Source organism: Globicephala melas, chromosome 9, assembly GCF_963455315.2.
Source record: "Globicephala melas chromosome 9, mGloMel1.2, whole genome shotgun sequence".
NCBI lineage: Eukaryota > Metazoa > Chordata > Mammalia > Artiodactyla > Delphinidae > Globicephala > Globicephala melas.
The window spans coordinates 96,157,582-96,177,921 of record NC_083322.1 but is presented as its reverse complement, the minus strand read 5'-3'; the positions used below and the strand labels follow the sequence as shown (position 1 = coordinate 96,177,921).

Here is a 20,340-nt window from a genome sequence, read left to right as displayed (position 1 = left end):
CTCTGCAACAAGAGAAGCCACTGCAATGAGAAGCCCTCACACCGCAATGAAGAGTAGCTCCTGCTGGCCGCAACTAGAGAAAGCCTGCATGTAGCAACGAAGACCCAATGCAGCCAAAAAAAAAAAACAAATAAATAAATATAAAAGACTCTGCTCTTCCACTGCAGGGGTCGCAGGTTCAATCCCTGGTCAGGGAACTAAGATCCTGAAAGCCATGCAGCCAAAAAAAAAAAAAAAAGTCTCCCTTATTTACTGGAAAAAAATCTGCCTCCCTAAAATCTCCCTTCTACAACTGTATAAAATGAGAATCCTCATTTTGGTATTTGACAGCTCTTCAGGTATTAGAAGAAACTTACTCCCTTGGAATCTGCTGTTGGAAGACAAACACGCCCAGTTCTTTAAGTGTTAACAGCCACAGGATTTCCAGACCCCATACGGATTGACCACTCTCCTTCAAATGCACGACAGTTAGACAGTATCCTTTTAAAAGTGACACTGAGGGACATACCCTGTGGTCCAGTGGTAAAGAATCCACCTTCCAGGACTTCCCTGGTGGTCCAGTGGCTAAGACTCCGTGTTCCCAATGCAGGGGGCCTGGGTTCGATCCCTGGTCAGGGAACTAGATCCCACATGCTGCAACTAAGAGTTCGCATGCCGCAACTAAGACCCGGCACAGCCAAATAAATACATAAATTAAATTAAAAAAAAAAGAATCCACCTTCCAATGCAGGGGACGCAGGTTGGAACCCTGGTCGGGGAACTAAGATCCCACGTGCCATGAGGCAACTAAGCCGGCGTGCCACAACTACTGAGCCCAAGCACTCTGGAGCCCGCCCGTTACAACTAGAGAGAGAAAAACCCACACGCCACAAGTAGAGAGAAGCCCACACACCACAACGAAGAGCCCACATGCTACAACGAAAGAGCCCGCATGCTGCAATGAAGGTCCCGCGTGCCGCAACTAAGACCTAATGCAGCTAAAAATAATTTAAAAAAGTAAAAATTAAAAAAAAAAAAGTGACACCAAGAACGGGACACAATATTCTAAATGTGGCCCGCCTAGCACAGCATGGGGGCTTCTGTGGGTCTGCTCTTTCCTGCAGTTAATGTGGCCTAAACCAGAATTTGGTTTTTAACCAGGACCTTCAGTTATTATGAATGGCTCTTAAGCACAATAATTTGACGTGATCTCGGCTTGCAAAACTAACTTTTAAAAGAAAAAACTGCTACTTTTTTTGCAACATATTCTAATTGTAGAGAATACAGAAAAATGTTCATAACAAATCAAAACCTTCCACTGTCCAAATGTTGAGAGAGGGCTTCCCTGGTGGCGCAGTGGTTGGGGGTCCGCCTGCCGATGCGGGTGGACGCGGGTTCGTGCCCCGGTCCAGGAAGATCCCACATGCTGCGGTGCGGCTGGGCCCGTGAGCCATGGCCGCTGGGCCTGCGCGTCCGGAGCCTGTTCTCTGCGGCGGGAGGGGCCGCAGCGTTGGAAGGCCCGCGTACCGCAAAAAACCCCACAAATGTTGAGAGAGAATCCTTGTTATTTTGGTCTATTTTATCTCTGATGGTTCTCTCTGCATATCTGTGTGGTTTGGAGATTATAGCCTTTATGTGGTTTTGCATCCTTATTTTTTCACTCTATTAACAAACATTTCCCTTCTTATTATCATTATCTGTGATCCTCATAAAATAAACGCTGCAAAGATTTATATAAAAGGATGCTTGCTGTGGCATTATCGATGATACTGAAAAATTAGACACAAGCTGTATTCATTCATTCAACAAACTTTTGTTGAGCTTCTATTTGCCAGACACTGTTCTCAGTGCAGGAAATGTGGCAGCTAGTAAAACAGACAAAAATCCCACTGTTGTGGAGCATTCATTAGTAAGCCAATAGTTCAATTCTCCTAGGTAATAGTTTAGTAAAACACCCCCATAGGCTGGAATTTATGCAGCACCCAAAATCATGTTTTTGAAATATTTAAAGGTATGAGAGGGACTTCCCTGGTGGTCCGGTGGTTAAGACTCCACACTTCCACTGCAGGGGGCATGGGTTCTATCCCTGGTCGGGGAACTAAGATCCCACATGCCTTGGGATCATGGCCGAAAGAAAGAAAAGAAAGAAAGAAGGAAAGAAAGAAAGAAAGAAAGAAAGAAAGAAAGAAAGAAAGAAAGAAAGAAAGAAAGAAAGAAAGAAAGAAAGAAAGAAAGAAAGAAAGAAAGAAAAGAAAAGAAAAATAGGATACAAAGTTGTATGATGCTAGCTGGTAAAAAACATTTATGGAGCAGACAATCTTCCACAAGCCACTAATCATTATGAGTAGAGATAGGTACCTTTACAATAAAGACATGGATCAGACACTACCTTAACCAAGTCAGCATCACCAAGTGTGGGACCAGCTGACATCCTATGCCCTTGGTGTGATGCTCAGTGTTGACACAGAAAACTGCATTTGGAAGTTCCAGCCAGAAAGGTTCAACCTGAATCGAATCATGAGAAATTCTCGACTGCCTTTCCTTTGTTTCTGCATTCATTCACTCCCGTAATTAGTAACTGTTTGAATCTGCCCTTTGGAACTCAGGAGGTCTAGGAGGCTGAAGCCTTTTTCCTATAAATAAGAAACGGGGGACATGCAAAGGCTTTTGTACCCTAGAGGGCCCCACAGGGTCCTGCTCTATTTCAAGGACACCAGAAAGACCAAGAAGTAAATGCAGTGCCATGATCCTTGATTGGACTCTGGATGGAGGAAAAAAGACATTATTGGGGGGGCTTCCCTGGTGGTGCAGTGGTTAAGAATCCACTTGCTAATGCAGGGGACGTGGGTTCAAGCCCTGGTCTGGCAAGATCCCACATGCAGCAGAGCAACTAAGCCCGTGCGCCACAACTACTGAACCTGTGCTCTAAACCCCGCGAGCCACAACTACTGGAGCCTGCGCACCTAGAGCCCGTGCTCCACAACAAGAGAAGCCACCGCAACGAGAAGCCTGCGCACCGCAACGAAGAGTAGCCCCTGCTCTCTGCAACTAGAGAAAGCCCGTGCGCAGCAACGAAGACCCAACACAGCCAAAAATAAATAAATAAATAAATTTTTAAAAAGAGAGAAAAGGGTAAAAAAAAAAAAAGACATTAATGGGACACTTAGGGAAATTTGAATAAGGGCCAGAGATGAGATAATAGCATTGAATGGATGTGAAATTCCCCGAGAGTGATGGCTGCATTGTGGGCTTGGAAAATGCCTTTCTTCTTAGGAGACTGTCAAGGAGAAGTATTTAAGGTGAAGGGTCATGAGGTCAGCAACTAAGCTCACATGATTAAACCAAAACAACTAAGTGTGTGTAGATAGAAATAAAGGAATGTGTCAAATTAGATTTCCCAGCGTTAGCTGGGAAATCTAAAAAAAGTATTTTTAAAGGCATTAAAAAATGATAGGAAGGAATGAGCCAAACTGTAAGGATGGATGCATTATTTGTAGATTTTGTAAAAACTATTTAAAATTCTTTAAAATACTCTTGATGACTGCCTAATTTATTTGATAGGTGCTTCATGATTTTCCTTATAGGCAATAGGAAACTGAAACCAATCAAGCAGGGTAGAGTACCAATATCGTGGTTGTTTTTTGTTTGTTTGTTTTTGTTTTTTTGCGGTACGCGGGCCTCTCACTGTTGTGGCCTCTCGCATTGCGGAGCACAGGCTCCGGACGCACAGGCTCAGCGGCCATGGCTCACGGGCCCAGTCGCTCCGCAGCATGTGGGATCTTCCCGGACCGGGGCATGAACCCTCGTCCCCTGCATCGGCAGGCGGACTCTCAACCACTGCGCCCCCAGGGAAGCCCCAATACCGTGTTTTGAGAGTTCTGACTCATCGGGTGAGGGGGGACCACAGCCACGAGATATGTCAGACTCTCCACGTAAGCAGATAGGTTAGGGTGTCCCAGAGAAAGAGAACCAGGCATGGCTTTCTTGACATAAGAGAAGACGTTTTTAGCCTAAGCCATTTTGTGATCTAAGCCAGACCAGAATGCTTGGTCTTGAACAGGTCTTAGTAATGAAAAATCTTAAGGATAGTGAGGGACTGTAGGGACAAGGGAGAAGCAATCAAGAAACAATAGTTCAGGGCTTCCCTGGTGGCGCAGTGGTTGAGAGTCCGCCTGCCGATGCAGGGGACACGGGTTCGTGCCCCGGTCCGGGAAGATCCCACATGCCGCGGAGCGGCTGGGCCCGTGAGCCATGGCCGCTGAGCCTGCGCGTCCGGAGCCTGTGCTCCGCAACGGGAGAGGTCACAACAGTGAGAGGCCCGCGTACCGCAAAAAAAAAAGAAACAATAGTTCAGTGATAAAAAACAGAGTCCTAGTTCCTCCTCAAGGAATGTATATGTGGGGCTACATCCCACAGGCCTACGAGGCCTGTACCTGTTCAGCTTCCAGACCTGAGAAAGAGCCCAGAGTCAGCCACAGAGACATCAATGGTTTAATGGATGGGGGAGCTTACAGTTCTAGAGCAAGGTCCTGGAGCGACTCCCCGCTGGGCGTGCTGGACTTGGCGGAAGTCGACGCTCTGGAGGTGGGGGGGGGGGCGGGGGAGGTTGCCAGTTATAGGGGGAATTGATGAGTCATATTGGCTCATCGGTTACCAGGGAAACCAGCAGAGGGGCACGCCCCTCACCGCCCCTTTGATAAGAAGAATCATTAGCTGGGGTTTGGAGCAAGTAGGAAGGTCAGTCCTGTGAGCAGCATGTAGGTGAAGCAGGCACTGGTCGAGCAGGGGATGGACAGAGAGCAAGAGAACAGCCACCTTGAGTGGCCTGACCGTACACAGTTTCTCCCCGAAGAGCAAACCTGGGGAAGTTTTAAGCTAAGAGTACATGCATGTTCATGTAGCAGCTTGGGTATTGGAGAGAGTCCAAGTTTTACTTGATTGAAGTCACGAGGGTCAGAAGACGTCAACATCATCATTAACCTTAGGTTCCTGTTGATCTAGTGGTTGAGCACCTGAGGGGGGCTTAAATTCTGCAAAATGGCTCAAGAAAGTGCTTCAGGCCAGTCTTTACCAAAGAAGCAGAACTGGGAGTCTGGATAACAGGTGATTCGTTATCTTTGCTATTGTTACTTCTCTCGCCTGATAACAGTTTGATCTTTTTTTCCCTTAAGATCATTATTACTGAGAACTGTTTAAGGGCAAACTCTTAAATGTTCTCATCACAAGAAAAAAAAAAAGGAAACGTGTTGACATACGTGAACTAGACTTATTGTAGTGACCATTTCACAATATATACAAATATTGAATCATCATGCCGTCAATTTTATTGGATTATAGTTGATTTACAATGCTGTGTTAGTTTCAGGTGTACAGCGAAGAGATTCAGTTACACACATACATATACTCATTCTTTTTCAGATTCTTTTGTCATATAGGTTATCACAGAACGTTGAGTAGAGTTCCCTGTGCTATACAGTAGGTCCTTGTTGGTTTCCAATCGTTACGTTGTACACTTGAAACTAATATGTTATATGTCAAATATATCAATTAAAAAAAGGGTCAAGAGGGAGTTGAGGTCCTGGGGGGAGGTGATGGGGCTGCGGGGAAGGGGTCTGCCCTGGTGGGAGCGAGGCCCTGGGGGAGGCGAGGGCGTGGGGGAGGGTAGACTACAGTGCAAGGGTTAAGTCCTGGGGGTGAGGCCGCGCGGGGAGGGGCAGAGCAGCCCTGGTGGAGGGGACCTGGACCCCATTCCTTTCAGCTGGGTGTGGCAGCTGGGACTCCCAGGGGACAAGAGCTGGGGGAAATCTGAGGGGTGTGGTTAGCTTTGTAGTCCGGTCCCAGGTGAATACTACCCTACCGGGCAGCTCACTGCCCCACCTAATTGAGGGCAGAAATAGGTTTGACACTGATCCCAGCTCCACTTCCAATGGAGATAAAATCACCCCAGTGGGTGGACACTTGACACATCAAGGGTGAACTATGCATAAGGCCTCAGCCCCACCTGTGCCTCACCCCGAGCCCCTCCTCTCCCCCCAGCACTCCCCAGGCCCACCTGTCCTGGGGGCCGCTCCCGGGAACGGGGACGTGGCAGGCTGACCCTCTTCCTACACTTTCACAGGTGCAGCTGTCAGATGGGCCTTTTTTTTTTTTTTTGGCGGTACGCGGGCCTCTGATGTGGCCTCTCCCCTTGCGGAGCAGAGGCTCCGCACGCCCAGGCTCAGCGGCCATGGCTCATGGGCCCAGCCGCTCCGCGGCATGTGGGATCTTCCTGGACTGGGGCACGAACCCGTGTCCCCTGCATCGGCAGGTGGACTCTTAACCACTGCGCCACCAGGGAAGCCCAGATGGGCCTTTAATATCCAGAAAGGCCAGGAATCCACATCAAGTGGCCCAGGCACTCTCGTGCACACACACACACACACACACACACACACACACACACATGCACGTGCACACACTGACATGCCCACACATGCATGCTCTCACACACTGGTCCAGGTCCTCTGGAAGTCTAAGCATATAGGCTGCTGTCCTAGACTGTGAGGCTTCTTCCTTCTCACCATTGCTCTTTTCGTTTTAGGAAAGGGGCGACTGAGAACCATAGCAGAACAGAGCTGACCAGAGAAGCGTTTGTCTGGCGGGTGGCCCAGCGTGGCCTGATTGCCCCTCATCTGCAGACCCACGCAGAGCTGTAGGAGTGGGAGAGACCCAAGTCCCTCGCCCTGTCCCTTGCCTCGGCTCCTGCAGATGGGCCAGTGGTGGTGGCTCCTGGGAGCCCTGGACTCCCTCAGGTACCCCACCAGGAAGTGCCCAGACCCCCTTGGGCTCTTGGCTCCCCTGTACCCACCGACCAGATTAGAAGCAGCAAGAGGTGAGGGCGAACTTCCATCTCATGTCTCACCCCGATGTGCTCTGCCTCGGGGTAAGAGCGGAACCCTAACTCACCACACAGAGTGCAGGATGGGGACAGCTGCCCCCTTAGAGCACCAGAATTCTCTCCAGGGAAAGGGGCTCCTGACTCCTTTTTTGCCTATTAGCTCTAATCTGCCTGGCTGACCGCATCAGACACGGGGACAGGGTGCTGGTTTTGGAGCACACACAGGAGCACAGGGGCAGGTGACAGCTTTTCCCCTGCCACTACCTGCCCAAGGCATGCCAGGCCCGGAAGACTCTTGGGCAAGCCACAGGACAAAATGAAGACATTCTGAAAAGCCTTCAAGGACAAGGGACCCGGGTGTGGCCCCAAGGATGGGGTGAACGGCAGGGGGCCCCACTGCTGGAGGGTACCCCCATGTCCACACCCAGGCCTTTCCCTGAGCTCTTTTTCAGTGCCGGGACCTCTCCAACCCCCAGAAAACCAAGGCTGGCGTCCTGTGGGCTGAAGGCAGTGGGGCTCTTGTCAAGAGGGGACACGGCCTCATAAGGGCTCAGCTGGCACGGCCGGCTCCCCTCCAGAGGTCCAATGAGCTGCTTGGGCTCCTGGAGACTGCTAGCAACGTCCCAGGGCGAGCCCACCACCCACGCTGGCTGAAGCACAGACTGCAGAGTACTTTTTTAGGTGGAGTGTTGGGGGACCTGGGAGCAGGGGACACTCAGAAACCAGGGTGTGTCCAACACAGTCTGCCACAATGATGACAGCGAGGCCAGGCCGGAGGGAGGAGGCAGCGCCGCCACCCCTGTGCTGCCCCGCAGGCACGCAGGCCCTGCAGCGAGGAGGGGCTGCTTCCCAGGCAGGGCGGAGCAGAAAGAATGACACCACACAGGCCCAAGGATAACTTAGTTTATGGGTCAAGCCAAATGCAATGCAAAGTTGTTTTCGTTATTTTTTTTTTTAACCAAAATAAATAAATCAGATCTGTCCCTGTGACAGGTCAGGGGAGCTGGCCCCCGGCCTAGTGCTGCCCCTCACTCCTGGCCCTCCTCTCCCCTTCGGACCAGCTTTGGCACAGCAGAGAGAAGGATGCTTCGGAGTCTCCATCGTGTAGAAGGAAAGAGGAAAGGAGGTGGAACTGGAGGTTAAGGGAGGGCAGGACCCAGATGAGCAGCCTGCGCCTGCGCCCGAGAGCCCCGAGTGGCGCTTCCCGCCACGCACACCCCACGGGCCCGGGTGCCACCCAGCTCCAGGCGGGTGGAGTGTGCATGGCCCCTGTGCACGGCCCGGGACCCTCTCGAGGGGAGGAAGTGGACGCTGAGGAGAGCGGACCTGCCCTCTCTGTGCAGGTCAGTCTTGGGCCGTCTCCCACCAGCCAGCCCGCGTCAGTGCCCTCTGCTCACTGCGCGGCGAGGGTCCTGACAGAGCCCTCCCACCCCACAAAGCCTCTGACCGTGGTGGCTCCCCTGAGGGGTCTGGGCTCAGCCTGAGGAGAGGAAGCCACCCTGCTGGGTGACAGGGACCGCCAGCACAAGGGTGTGCCACATGAGGCGGGCCCTGGGGGTGATCCGGGGGTGAGGGCAGATGTGACCCTCCCAGGACTCCTGCGGGGGCTGCCTCTCCTCCCCCCGCTCTCCACTGCCTCCATGAAGGCTGCTCAGCTGGACAGAAGTCACAGAGCCTGGGGAGCACCTGGCCTGGGGGCAGCCGAGCACGTGGGGGAGCGGCTTAATTCCTAAGTGAGCGAGGAGGGGGTGTGTGTGGTGCAGGGACGGGCAGAGGCGCGGGCAGCGCGGAGCACTATTCTGTAGTGGAGAAGCAAGGGGCAGTCGTGAGGCGGAGCCCAGGCAGCATCTATGAGAACTTCTTGAAGGCGTCCAGGTCGAAGGCCGTGTCCAGGAGGCGCTGCAGCTCCGTGAGGTGGGTCTTCTTGTTGCCGGTGGCTGGAGCCGCTGCTGGGTCCCGGCCGGCGTACCTGAGGGGAGCGACAGTGCGCGGTGATGGCGAAGGCCCCCGAGGGGTCCGCGCCCCCTTGCCCTCCCCGGGCCCCAGCCGACTGCCCGCGACCTTACCACACAGGCTTGGCGCGGTTGATGGTGGTCCGCAGCCTGGGCTTCACGTAGTCGTAGTAGCCTTGGTTCTTGTGCTCCTCCTGGCACCAGGCCAGCTCGGCGCTGGGGTACTTCTGCACCTCCTGCAGCAGGAGGTCGAAGGGGAAGGGCGACAGCTGGGGAGAGAGAGAGGAGCTCCTGTCAGGAGAAGGTGCTCAGAGTACTGGGCGAGGCTGGTGTCCTAGAGGGGCTGGCATCCCAGGTGAGGAGCTCAGTGACCCCTGAAGGATGTTCTGGAAACTCTGGGAAAGCTCTGGGGTCCACCCAGAGGAGGAATGCCAGGACCGGCCTGGGCACCACCTGCCCTCACCTGCTCGATCCTCGTGATGGCCACTTGCTCTGCCATATCCCGTGCTTTGCGCTCTCGGGTAAGATCATAGTACACTTTGCCGGTACAGAAGAGAAGTCTCTTGACGTTTTCTGGGTTTTGGGCTGCAGGGCCATCTTCTGGGATCACCCGCTGGAAGTGGGTACCTACAAGAGAATCCCCACAGCTGGGGGTCTGCTCAGGACTTGGCTGAGGGTGTCCAGGGCCCTCCCTCCACGAGGTGGGGCTGTGCCACAACTGACACCAGAACATTTAGTTTCTGAGGGTTAGGGCTCTCCCCCACTCGCCAGCCTGTGATGCCCTTGCATTAATCCACACGGAGAGAGCCTAACAGGCACAGTAGGCAAGGCCAGCCTTGAGGAGCAAGGGACATCAGTTCATTCTTCAGAACGACCTACCTCAGACTTCAGGGACAACTAGGTCTAGAAGACCATCCCATGACCACTCTGCTCAGACTCCTCATAAGTTTACAAATACTAAAACTTGCCACACTGGAAACTAGAGCAAATGCTCAGATGCTCACGGCCGGGACCATTCCCCTGCGAACAAGGCCGACTTCAGGAAGCTGCATTCAAAATAAGGGGTTCCCTTAATGGCACATAAGCAACACACAACATGCTCACATTCACGTACACACGCAAATGCTAGGATTAGAAGGAAACTACCTTCACATGAGAAAGGCCAGATATGAGAGACCTACTGCGAACATCATACTCAATGGTGAAAGACTGAAAGCATTTTCCTAAGACACAAACAAGGCAAGGATGTCCGTTCTCACCACTTGTATTCAGCGTAACACTGGAATTTCTAGCCAGAGCAATTGGGGGGGGGAAGAAAAAAAAGAACTAAGAAGTATCTAAATTGGAAAGGAACAAATAAAATTATCTGTTTGTTTTACATGTAGAAAACCCTAAAGATTCCACATACAAGAAAACCCTGTTAGAACTAATAAATGAATTCAGCAAAGTTACAGGCTAGAAAATCAACACTCAGAATTCAGTTGTACTTCTATGAACAATCCAAAAGTTAGGAAAAAAAAATCCTGTTCAAAACAGCATCAAATAAATAAAATTACTTAGGAATAAACTTAACCAAGAAAATGAAAGACTTGTACACTGAAAACTATAGAACATTACTGAGAGAAATTAAAGAAGATACCAATAAATGGGAAGTCCTACATGTTCATGGATCGGGAGACTTAATATTGCCATGACGTTAATATTATCAAAGCAATCTACAGATTCAACGCAATCCTTATCAAAATCCCAATGACAGGGACTTCCCTGGTGGTGCAGTGGTTAAGAATCCGCCTGCCAATGCAGGGGACGTGGGTTCGAGCCCTGGTCTGGGAAGATCCCACATGCTGTGGAGCAACTAAGCCCATGAGCCACAACTACTGAGCCTGAGTGCTGCAACTACGGAAGCCCATGCTCTTAGAGCCCGTGCTCCGCAACAAGAGAAGCCACCGCAATGAGAAGCCTGCTCAGCACGACGAAGAGTAGCCCCTGCTCGCTGCAATTAGAGAAAGCCCGTGTGCAGCAACAAAGACCCAACACAGCCTAAATAAATAATACGTCTTAAAAAAAAAATCCCAATGACATTTTTTCAGAAATAGAAAAGTCCACCTTAAAATTCATGGAATCCCAAAGGACCCTGAATAGCCAAAACTATCTTGAAAAAAGAAAAACAAAGCTGGAGGACTCATGCTTCCTGATTTCAAAACTTACTACAAAGCTACAAGATCAAAGTGGTACTGGCATAAAGACATATATAGACCAATGGAAGACAACAGAGGGACCAGAAATGAACCTTCACGTATATGGTCAAATGATTTTGACAAGGGAACCAAGACTATTCAATGGGGAAAGGAGAGTCTCTTCAACAAATGGTGCTGGGAAAACTGGATATCCACATGCAAAGGAAGCTGTACCCTTACACCATACACACACACTAACTCAAAATGGATTAAGACTAAACACAAGACTGAAATTATAAAACTTAGAAGAAAACATGCGGAGATTGGTTCAAGATGGAAGAGTAGAAGGAAGTGCGCTCACTCCCGCTTGTGAGAGCACCAGAATCACAACTAACTGCTGAACAGTCATCAACAGGAAGACACTGGAACTCACCAAAAAAGATAGCCCATATCCAAGGACAAATGAGAAGCCGCAAAGAGATGGCAGGAGGGGCGCAATCACAATAAAATCAAATCCCACAACCGTTGGGTAGGTGACTCACAAACTGGAGAACACTTATACCACAGAAGTCCATCCACTGGAGTGAAGGTTCTGAGACCCACATCAGGCTTCCCAACCTGGGGGTCCGGCAACGGGAGGAGGAATTCCTAGAGAATCAGACTTTGAAGGCTAGTGGGATTTGACTGCAGGACTTCGACAGGACTGGGGGAAACAGAGACTCCACTCTTGGAGGGCACACACAAAGTAGTGTGTGCATCAGGACCCAGGGGAAGGAGCAGTGACCCCTAGGAGACTGAACCAGACCTACCTGCTACTGTTGGAGGGTCTCCTGCAGAGGCAGGGTGTGGCTGTGGCTCACCGTGGGGACAAAAAAACTGGCAGAAGTTCTGGGAAGTACTCCTTGCCGCCATTAGCCCCACCAAAGGGCCAGTAGGCTCCAGTGCTGGGTCACCTCAGGCCAAACAACCAACAGGGAGGGATACCAGCCTCACCCATCAGCAGACAAGCGGATTAAAGTTTCACTGAGTCTTCCACCAGAGCAACACCCAGCTCTACCCACCACCAGTCCCTCCCATCAGGAAACTTGCACAAGCCTCTTAAGTAGCCTCATCCACCAGAGGGCAGACAGCAGGAGCAAGAACTACAATCCTGCAGCCTGTGGAACGAAAACCACATTCACAGAAAGACAGACAAAATGAAAAGGCAGAGGGCTTTGTACCAGATGAAGGAACAAGATAAAATCCAAGAAAAACAAATGAATGAACTGGAGATAGGCAACCTTGCAGAAAAAGAATTCAGAATAATGATAGTGAAGATGATCCAGGACCTCGGAAAAGAATGGAGGCAAAGATTGAGAAGATACAAGAACTGTTTAACAAAGACCTAGAAGAATTAAAGAACAAACAAAAAGAGATGAACAATACAATAACTGAAATGAAAAATACACTAGAAGGAATCAATAGCAGAATAACTGAGGCAGAAGAACGGATAAGTGACCTGGAAGACAGAATGGTGGAATTCACTGCCATGGAACAGAAGAAAGAAAAAAGAATGAAAAGAAATGAAGACAGCCTAAGAGACCTCTGGGACATCATTAAACACAACAACATTCACATTATAGGGGTCCCAGAAGGAGAAGAGAGAGAGAAAGGACCCGAGAAAATATTTGAAGAGATTATAGTCAAAAACTTCCAAGTCCAAGAGGCACAGAGAGGCCCAGGCAGGATAAACCCAAGGAGAAACACGTCGAGACACATAGTAATCAAACTGACAAAAATTAAAGACAAAGAAAAATTATTGAAAGCAACAAGGGAAAACGACAAAAAACATCCAAGGGAACTCCCATAAGGTTAACAGCTGATTTCTCAGCAGACACTCTACAAGCCAGAAGGGAGTGGCATGATATATTTAAAGTGATGAAGGGGAAGAACTTACAACCAAGATTACTCTACCCGGCAAGGATCTCATTCAGATTCGATGGAGAAATCAAAAGCTTTACAGACAAGCAAAAGCTGTGAGAATTCAGCACCAACAAACCAGCTCTACAACAAATGCTAAAGGAACTTCTCTAAGTGGGAAACACAGGACAAGAAAAGGACCTACAAAAATAAACCCATAACAAGAAAATGGTAATAGGAACATACATATCGATAATTACCTTACACATGAATGGATTAAATACTCCAACCAAAAGACACAGGCTTTTAGACATATGCTGTGTAAAAGAGACCCACTTCAGACCCAGGGACACATACAGACTGAAAGTGAGGGGATGGAAAAAGATATTCCATGCAAAGGTAAATCAAAGAAAGCCAGAGTAGCAATACTCATATCAGATAAAATAGACTTTAAAATAAAGAATGTTACAAGAGACAAGGAAGGACACTACATAATGATCAAGGGATCAATCCAAGAAGAAGATACAACAATTATAAATATATATGCACCCAACATAGGAGCACCTCAATACATAAGGCAACTGCTAACAGCTATAAAAGAGGAAATAGACAGTAAACAATAATAGTGGGGGACTTTAACACCTCAGTTACGCCAATGGAAAGATCATCCAGACAGAAAATTAATAAGGAAACACAAGCTTTAAATGACACAGTAAACCAGATAGACTTAATTGATATTTATAGGACATTCCATCCAAAAGCAGCAGATTACACTTTCTTCTCAAGTGCACATGGAACATTCTCCAGGACAGATCACATCTTGGGTCACAAATCAAGCCTCAGTAAATTTAGGAAAACTGAAATCATATCAAGCATCTTTTCCAGCCACAATGCTATGAGGTAAGAAATCAATTACAGGGAAAAAAATGTAAAAAACACAAACACATGGAGGCTAAACAATACATTATTAAATAACGAAGAGATCACTGAAGAAATCAAAGAGGAAACCAAAAAATACCTAGAGACAAATTACAATGAAAACATGACGATCCAAAACCTATGGGAGGCAGCAAAAGCAGTTCTGAGAGGAACGTTTATAGCTATACAAGCCTACCTCAAGAAACAAGAAAAACCTCAAATAAACAATCTAACCTTACACCTAAAGGAACTAGAGAAAGAAGAACAAACAAAACCCAAAGTTATTAGAAGGAAAGAAATCATAAAGATCAGAGCAGAAATAAATGAAATAGAAACAAAGAAAACAATAGCAAAGATCAATAAAACTAAAAGCTGGTTCTTTGAGAAGATAAACAAAATTGATAAACCATTAGCCAGACGCATCAAGAAAAAGAGGGGGAGGACTCAAATCAATAAAATTAGAAATGAAAAAGGAGAATTTACAACGGACACCACAGAACTACAAAGCATCTTAATAGACTACTGCAAGCAACTCTATGCCAATAAAATGGACAACCTGCAAGAAATGGACAAACTCTTAGAAAGGTATAACCTTCCAAGACTGAACCAGGAAGAAACAGAAAATATGAACAGACCAATCACAAGTAATGAAATTGAAACCTTGATTGAAAATCTTCCAACAAACAAAAGTCCAGGACCAGATGGCTTCACAGGTGAATTCTATCAAACACTTAGAGTAACACTCCCAAACTCATTCTGTGAGGCCACCATCACCCTGATACCAAAACGAGACAAAGATACTACAAAAAAAGAAAATTTCAGACCAATATCACTGATGAATATAGATGCAAAAATCCTCAACAAAATACTAGCAAACAGAATCCACCAACACATTAAAAGGATCATATACCATGATCAAGTGGGATTTATCCCAGGGATGCAAGGATTCTTCAATACATGCAAATCAATCAATGTGATACACCATATTAACAAATTGAAGGAGAAAAACCATATGATCATCTCAATAGATGCAGAAAAAAGCTTTTGACAAAATTCAACACCCACTTATGATAAAAACTCTCCAGAAAGTGGGCATAGAGGGAACCTACCTCAACATAATAAAGACCATATACGACAAACCCACAGCTAACATCATTCTCAATGGTGAAAAACTGAAAGCATTTCCTCTAAGATCAGGAAGAAGACAAGGTTGCCCACTCTCGCCACTACTATTCAACATGGTTTTGGAAGTCCTAGCCACGGCAATCAGAGAAAAAAGAGAAATAAAAGGAATACAAATTGGAAACGAAGAAGTAAAATTGTCACTGTTTGCAGATGATATGATACTATACATAGAGAATCCTAAAGATGCCACCAGAAAACTACTAGAGTTAATCAATGAATTTGGTAAAGTTGCAGGATACAAAATTAATGCACAGATATCTCTTGCATTCCTATACACTAACAATGAAAGATCAGAAAGAGACATTAAGGAAACAATCCCGTTCACCATTGCAACAAAAAGAATAAAATACCTAGGAATAAACCTACCTAAGGAGGCAAAAGACCTGTACTCAGAAACCTGTAAGACACTGATGAAAGAAATCAAAGAGGACACAAAAAGATGGAGAGATATACCATGTTCTTGAATTGGAAGAATCAATATTGTGAAAATGTCCATACTACCCAAAGCAATCTACAGATTCAATGCAATCCCTATCAAATTACCAACGGCATGTTTTACAGAACTAGAAAACATGCGGCAAAAGCTTCATGACATTGGGACTTCCCTGGTGGCACAGCGGTTAAGAATCCGCCTGCCAATGCAGGTGACAGGGGTTCGATCCCTGGTCCGGAAGATCCCACATGCAGCGGACCAACTAAGCCCATGTGCCACAACTACTGAGCCTGCGCTCTAGAGCTCGTGCGCTACAACTATTAAGCCCACGCGCCACAACTACTGAAGCCCATGTACCTAGAGCCTGTGCTCCACAACAAGAGAAGCCACTACAATGAGAAGCCCGCGCACCACAATGAAGAGTAGCTCCCGCTCACTGCAACTAGAGAAAGCCTGCGCGCAGCAACGAAGACCCAAGGCAGCCAAAAATAAATAAATTTATTAAAAAAAAAAAGCTTCATGACATTGAATTTGGCAGTGATTTCTTAGATGTGACTCCAAAGGCACAGACAACAACAAAAAGAAGAGAAAAAGTGGACTTCATGAAAATTTAAAAATTTTGTGCATCCAAAGACAACACACAGGGACTTCCCTGGTGGTCCAGTGGTTAAGACTCCACACTCCCAATGCAAGGGGCACGGGTTTGATCCCTGGTTGGGGAACCAGGATTCCACATGCCGTGTGGTGCAGCAAATAAACAAACAAACAAACACACAAACAGGCCTGGAAAAAAAAGACTACACACAGATGGAAGAAAATAGTTGCAAGTCACATATCTGATAAGGCATCAGTATCCAGTAAACAGAGAGAAATCTTACAACCCAACAACAAAACAAACAACCCAATTAAAAAATGGGCAAGGACTTGATTAAACATTTTTCCAAAGATAACATACAGATGGCCAATAAGCACATGAAAAGACGCTCAACAGCACTGATCATTAGGTTAACAAAAATCAAAACTGCGATGAGATACTACTTCATGGTCACAAGGATGGCTATTATGAAACAAAAACAAAAACCAAGAAAACAAAAACAGAAAACAGTAGTGTTGGCAAGAATGTAGAGAAACTGGAATCCTCGTGTATTGCTGTGAACCAGTATGGAAAACGGTATGGTATGCCTGAAGAATTACCATATGACCCAGCAATCTGCTTCTTGGTATATACCCAAAGGAATTGAAAGCAGGGTCTTGAAGAGAGATTTGTACACCCATGTTCATAGGTGTACTAAAAATTTTAGCCATAATGGCTAATAATTTTAGCCATTATCCCCAATGGCTAAAATGTGGAGGTAACCCAAGTGTCCACTGACAGATGAATAGATAAGCAAAAAGTGGTATAAAAATACAACAGAACATTATTCAGCCTTAGAAACGAAGGAAATTCTGACACCTGCTACAACATGGATGAAACTTGAGGATACTGTGCTGAGTGAAATAAGCCCATCACATAAAGACACATACTGTATGAGCCCACTCACATGCAGCTCCTAGAGCAGCCAAACCCACAGAGACAGAAAGCAGATGGTGGGTGCCAGGGGCTGGGGGAGGGGTGGTGATGGGGGAGTTCTTCAATGGGTGCAGAGTTTCAGTTTGGGAAGATGAAAAAGTCCTGGGGATGGACGGGGTTGATGGTTGCACAGTGACGTGAAGGTGTTTATTAATGCCGCTGAACTGTACACTTAAAAATGGCTAAGATGGTAAATTTTATATTATGTATATTTCACCATAATAAAAAAAAATGGGAAAAAAACCAAAGAAGGGGTTTACCTTGACCGAAGACTAAAGGGGGCTCCATGGCTGGGAGCAAGTGGGCTCCCCTGGCCCTGTAAGCCCGGGGTTGTGTGGGGCCACTGTGTGCTGTCAGCCACCTGATGTCTGCTGTCCGGGGGGAAATCTCAGTGCTGTGGGCGTCACCTCACACCACTGAGCTGCCATGTTACGTGGCAGCCCCTACCCACCGGTGCTTCTCCTCTTTTCCTGGCGGTGAGCTGCCATCAGCCCCCCAGGAGCAGTGCCCGGGCAGCAGCGTGAACTCTAACCTCAGACTCACTTCACTGCCTCTGAAAGAGTCCTGCGGGGGTGCACCCAGGCAGGGGTCACAGACCCCAGTGGGACGCGAGACATGCTGTTTGACCAATTTGCACATGAGCTCTGACATCCAGGCTGTCGTGTTCAGTGGTCTTTACCCAACAACCAAAAACTGTGGCAAGGACCAGAGTGAGACTGACAAGGATAAGCCCCCCCCAGAGTAGCAGTGAAGACCCACTCCAAATGCTCACCCCCCCTCAAGCCTACCTGGAAGCATCTCATCAAAGCTGGATCTGGCCTCAGGGTGCCGCAGCAGGGACTTGGGGGTGAAGATGATTAACTGAAACACAGCAGCACAGGCTCAGGTTCTAAGGATTCCAGAAGGAGGGCTGACAGCAAGGGGCTGCCCAGGCCTCGCCTTCAGAACAGGCATCTAATGCTGCCCTCCCAGCTCTACGGTCAGGTCAGCGGGATCCGCAGGGTAGAGGTGAAGAGAAGGAGAACAGAACGATGCGGTTTCCCCTCGTCCCCTCTCCTCCGCCCTGAGACACTGGGCATCCACTCCTCCAGGGTCTGTCCCAGCCTGCTCGGAGCCCTGGGTGCCCCCTACCCTATACCTGGGGAAGACCCCTGAGCCTTTCCTGACGTCCTTGCCTGTGGCCAGGGCTGTCCTGTCCCATGGGCCTGCCTGGCCCTGCACTGTGGCCGGCAGCAGCAGGGGGCATTCTCCCCTTGGACCCTTCACTCACACTCCTACTCACCCTTCCACACCTCACCAAGGAGACTGCTTCCTGGGGGCTCAGCTCTCCTCCAAGCTCAACGCACCAGCTACGACCACCCGCCCACAAGTCCATCCTCCCATTGGGCTGGGGCCCTGGAGTTCTCAGGTCAGGCCTCTCTGAGCTGGGACACCCCCAACTGACCGGCTTCCGGAAGGGCAGGAGAATCTGGCGACGCAGCACATGGAAGAAGTTGCCTGGGGTGGAGCAGTTGACAACAACCCAGTTGCAATCGTACAGCTGATTTATGTCGAAGTTGGCTTCCTTAAGGTCCTGGAGCAAGGAGGGAAAGGGCCAGAGGCCAGGCGGCACTGAGCACCCCGTCGCAGGGGGCATCAAGGCAGAGGGCCTCATGGCCGCAGCCTTAGGGCGCCACAGCTCCTCCAGAGATGCACACACAGGGGGCACTGACGAGAGCTCAGCCAGCCAGCCCCACGCTCTGAATGGGATTCTCAGTCCCATGTAACCCCTATTTCTCTGAAAACTACTGCCTGGTCTGGGACAGATACAGGTTCTACCTAAAACCAATTCTGATGTTCCTTAGAACCCCCCAAATTTCCTTTTAGCTCTTAAAATTTCACTAGAATCACCCCAGAGTTCTTTCCTCTAAACTGTTTGCCTGAATCAAAATACAGGCGGTGTCACTCCTAGAAGCTTCTGCTGTAGCTTTCAGCGCCTCTGCTTTCTACAGCAGCAGGGACGACAGGAGGCAGCCCGGCACTGTCTTCTGTGCTCTAAGAAGGCCTCTCACTTTGTGGAGACCAGCAGGCTCGGGGCCCACCTGCGACTCCCGAGAGGCACAGAGCAGTCGTGCCTTCAGAGTTGCCCACAGACGCCCAGGTGTGCCACTCACCGGCAGGACGTCTGGGTCGTCATTGCACATCTGCAGGAACCGCTCCGGCCTGGCGGAGGAATGTTCCGGACCCTGGAACCAGACACACAAGTTACAGATCAGGAGCTTCCCCCATGCTGACCGTTGCATTCAGTACATCTCTTCCTTAACCAACTTGCTCATTTTGGTCTGAAAAACACCAAACTGTCTCTTTACTGCTGGCAGTTTAATTCCTTCTCCTCCTGCACATGGAGCGTGGAGGGGGCGTTTCCACATCAGGACAGGGCCCAGCACTCCTGGTTCCTCCTGGTTTCCAAACCCGGTTCTTAAGCAAGCCCCCCACAGGGCCTGGCGGAGGAGGAGGGAAGAGAACAGGGAACACCGGAGCCTGGGAGGTCCCCGTCCGCACTGCCACTTCTCATCAGTAACGGAGCAGGACCTGCCTCTTGCCTTCCAAGGGAGGTGGGGAACACCAGCAGAGCCTGTACGGTGCCAATTTCGGGGTCAGGGTCCTAGGCAGGCCCTTCCCACGTTCTAGGTCTGCCGGGAAGGGGCGGGGGCCTCACCATGCCCTCCATGCCGTGGGGCAGCAGCAGCACGATGCCGTTCTGCCGCACCCACTTGGCTTGTCCCGGGCAGATGAACTGGTCGATGATGCACTGGGCCGTGTTGTGGAAGTCACCAAACTGGGCCTCCCAGAGGACCAGGGCGTTAGGACTGGCCATGGCAAAACCCAGCTCAAAGCCTGCAGGGCAGGAGGGAGGGAGAAGACCGGACAGGAGTCAGCTGGTGGGCGGGAAGGGGGCTGCAGGGAGGAGGGGAGAGTGGGGCGGAGGGGAGGAGGGGCAAGGGGTGGCAGGGGAAGCAGCGGGGAGGCGGCAGGGAGGAGGGCCTCGCAGGCTGGGGTGCTCACCCAGGACCCCGTACTCGGACAGCGAGCTGTTGCACACGGTGTAGGGGGCCTGGTTGGGCCAGAGGTGGTTCATGGGGATGCAGGTTCTCTTGTCCACATTCTGGTCGTGCAGCACATGGTGGCGATGGCTGAGGGAGAACAGCACAGATTAGCGGCAGAAGCCAGCCCCGTGCACCGCCGGGGGAGCACAAAGCCCCGTTCTTAACAGAAGCGTCTAATCAGAGCAGGGAAAGGGTGCTTCTGGGTCTGAGCAATGGGATCTAACGATTTTCTCCTTGCAGGGATTTTCTTCTGGGAGAGGAACT

The 20,340-nt window shown here is 49.2% G+C and overlaps 1 protein-coding gene across 5 annotated transcripts in view; it reads right to left on the bottom strand.

The window, feature by feature from the left end:
* Positions 1-7,744: 7,744 nt before the first annotated feature.
* OGDH (oxoglutarate dehydrogenase) overlaps positions 7,745-20,340 on the bottom strand; it is a 76,711-nt gene continuing 64,115 nt past the window's right edge. For all 5 annotated transcript variants that reach the window (XM_060304876.1, XM_060304873.1, XM_030871229.2 and 2 more), the window contains 8 exons: positions 20,036-20,163; positions 19,689-19,867; positions 19,144-19,215; positions 18,435-18,563; positions 17,779-17,851; positions 9,272-9,435; positions 8,923-9,077; positions 7,745-8,825 (listed from right to left, as the gene is read on the bottom strand). In XM_060304876.1, the coding sequence (XP_060160859.1) occupies positions 8,705-8,825; positions 8,923-9,077; positions 9,272-9,435; positions 17,779-17,851; positions 18,435-18,563; positions 19,144-19,215; positions 19,689-19,867; positions 20,036-20,163 (1,021 nt within the window). In that variant the 3' untranslated portion in view covers positions 7,745-8,704. The remainder of the gene's footprint in view (positions 8,826-8,922; positions 9,078-9,271; positions 9,436-17,778; positions 17,852-18,434; positions 18,564-19,143; positions 19,216-19,688; positions 19,868-20,035; positions 20,164-20,340) is intronic.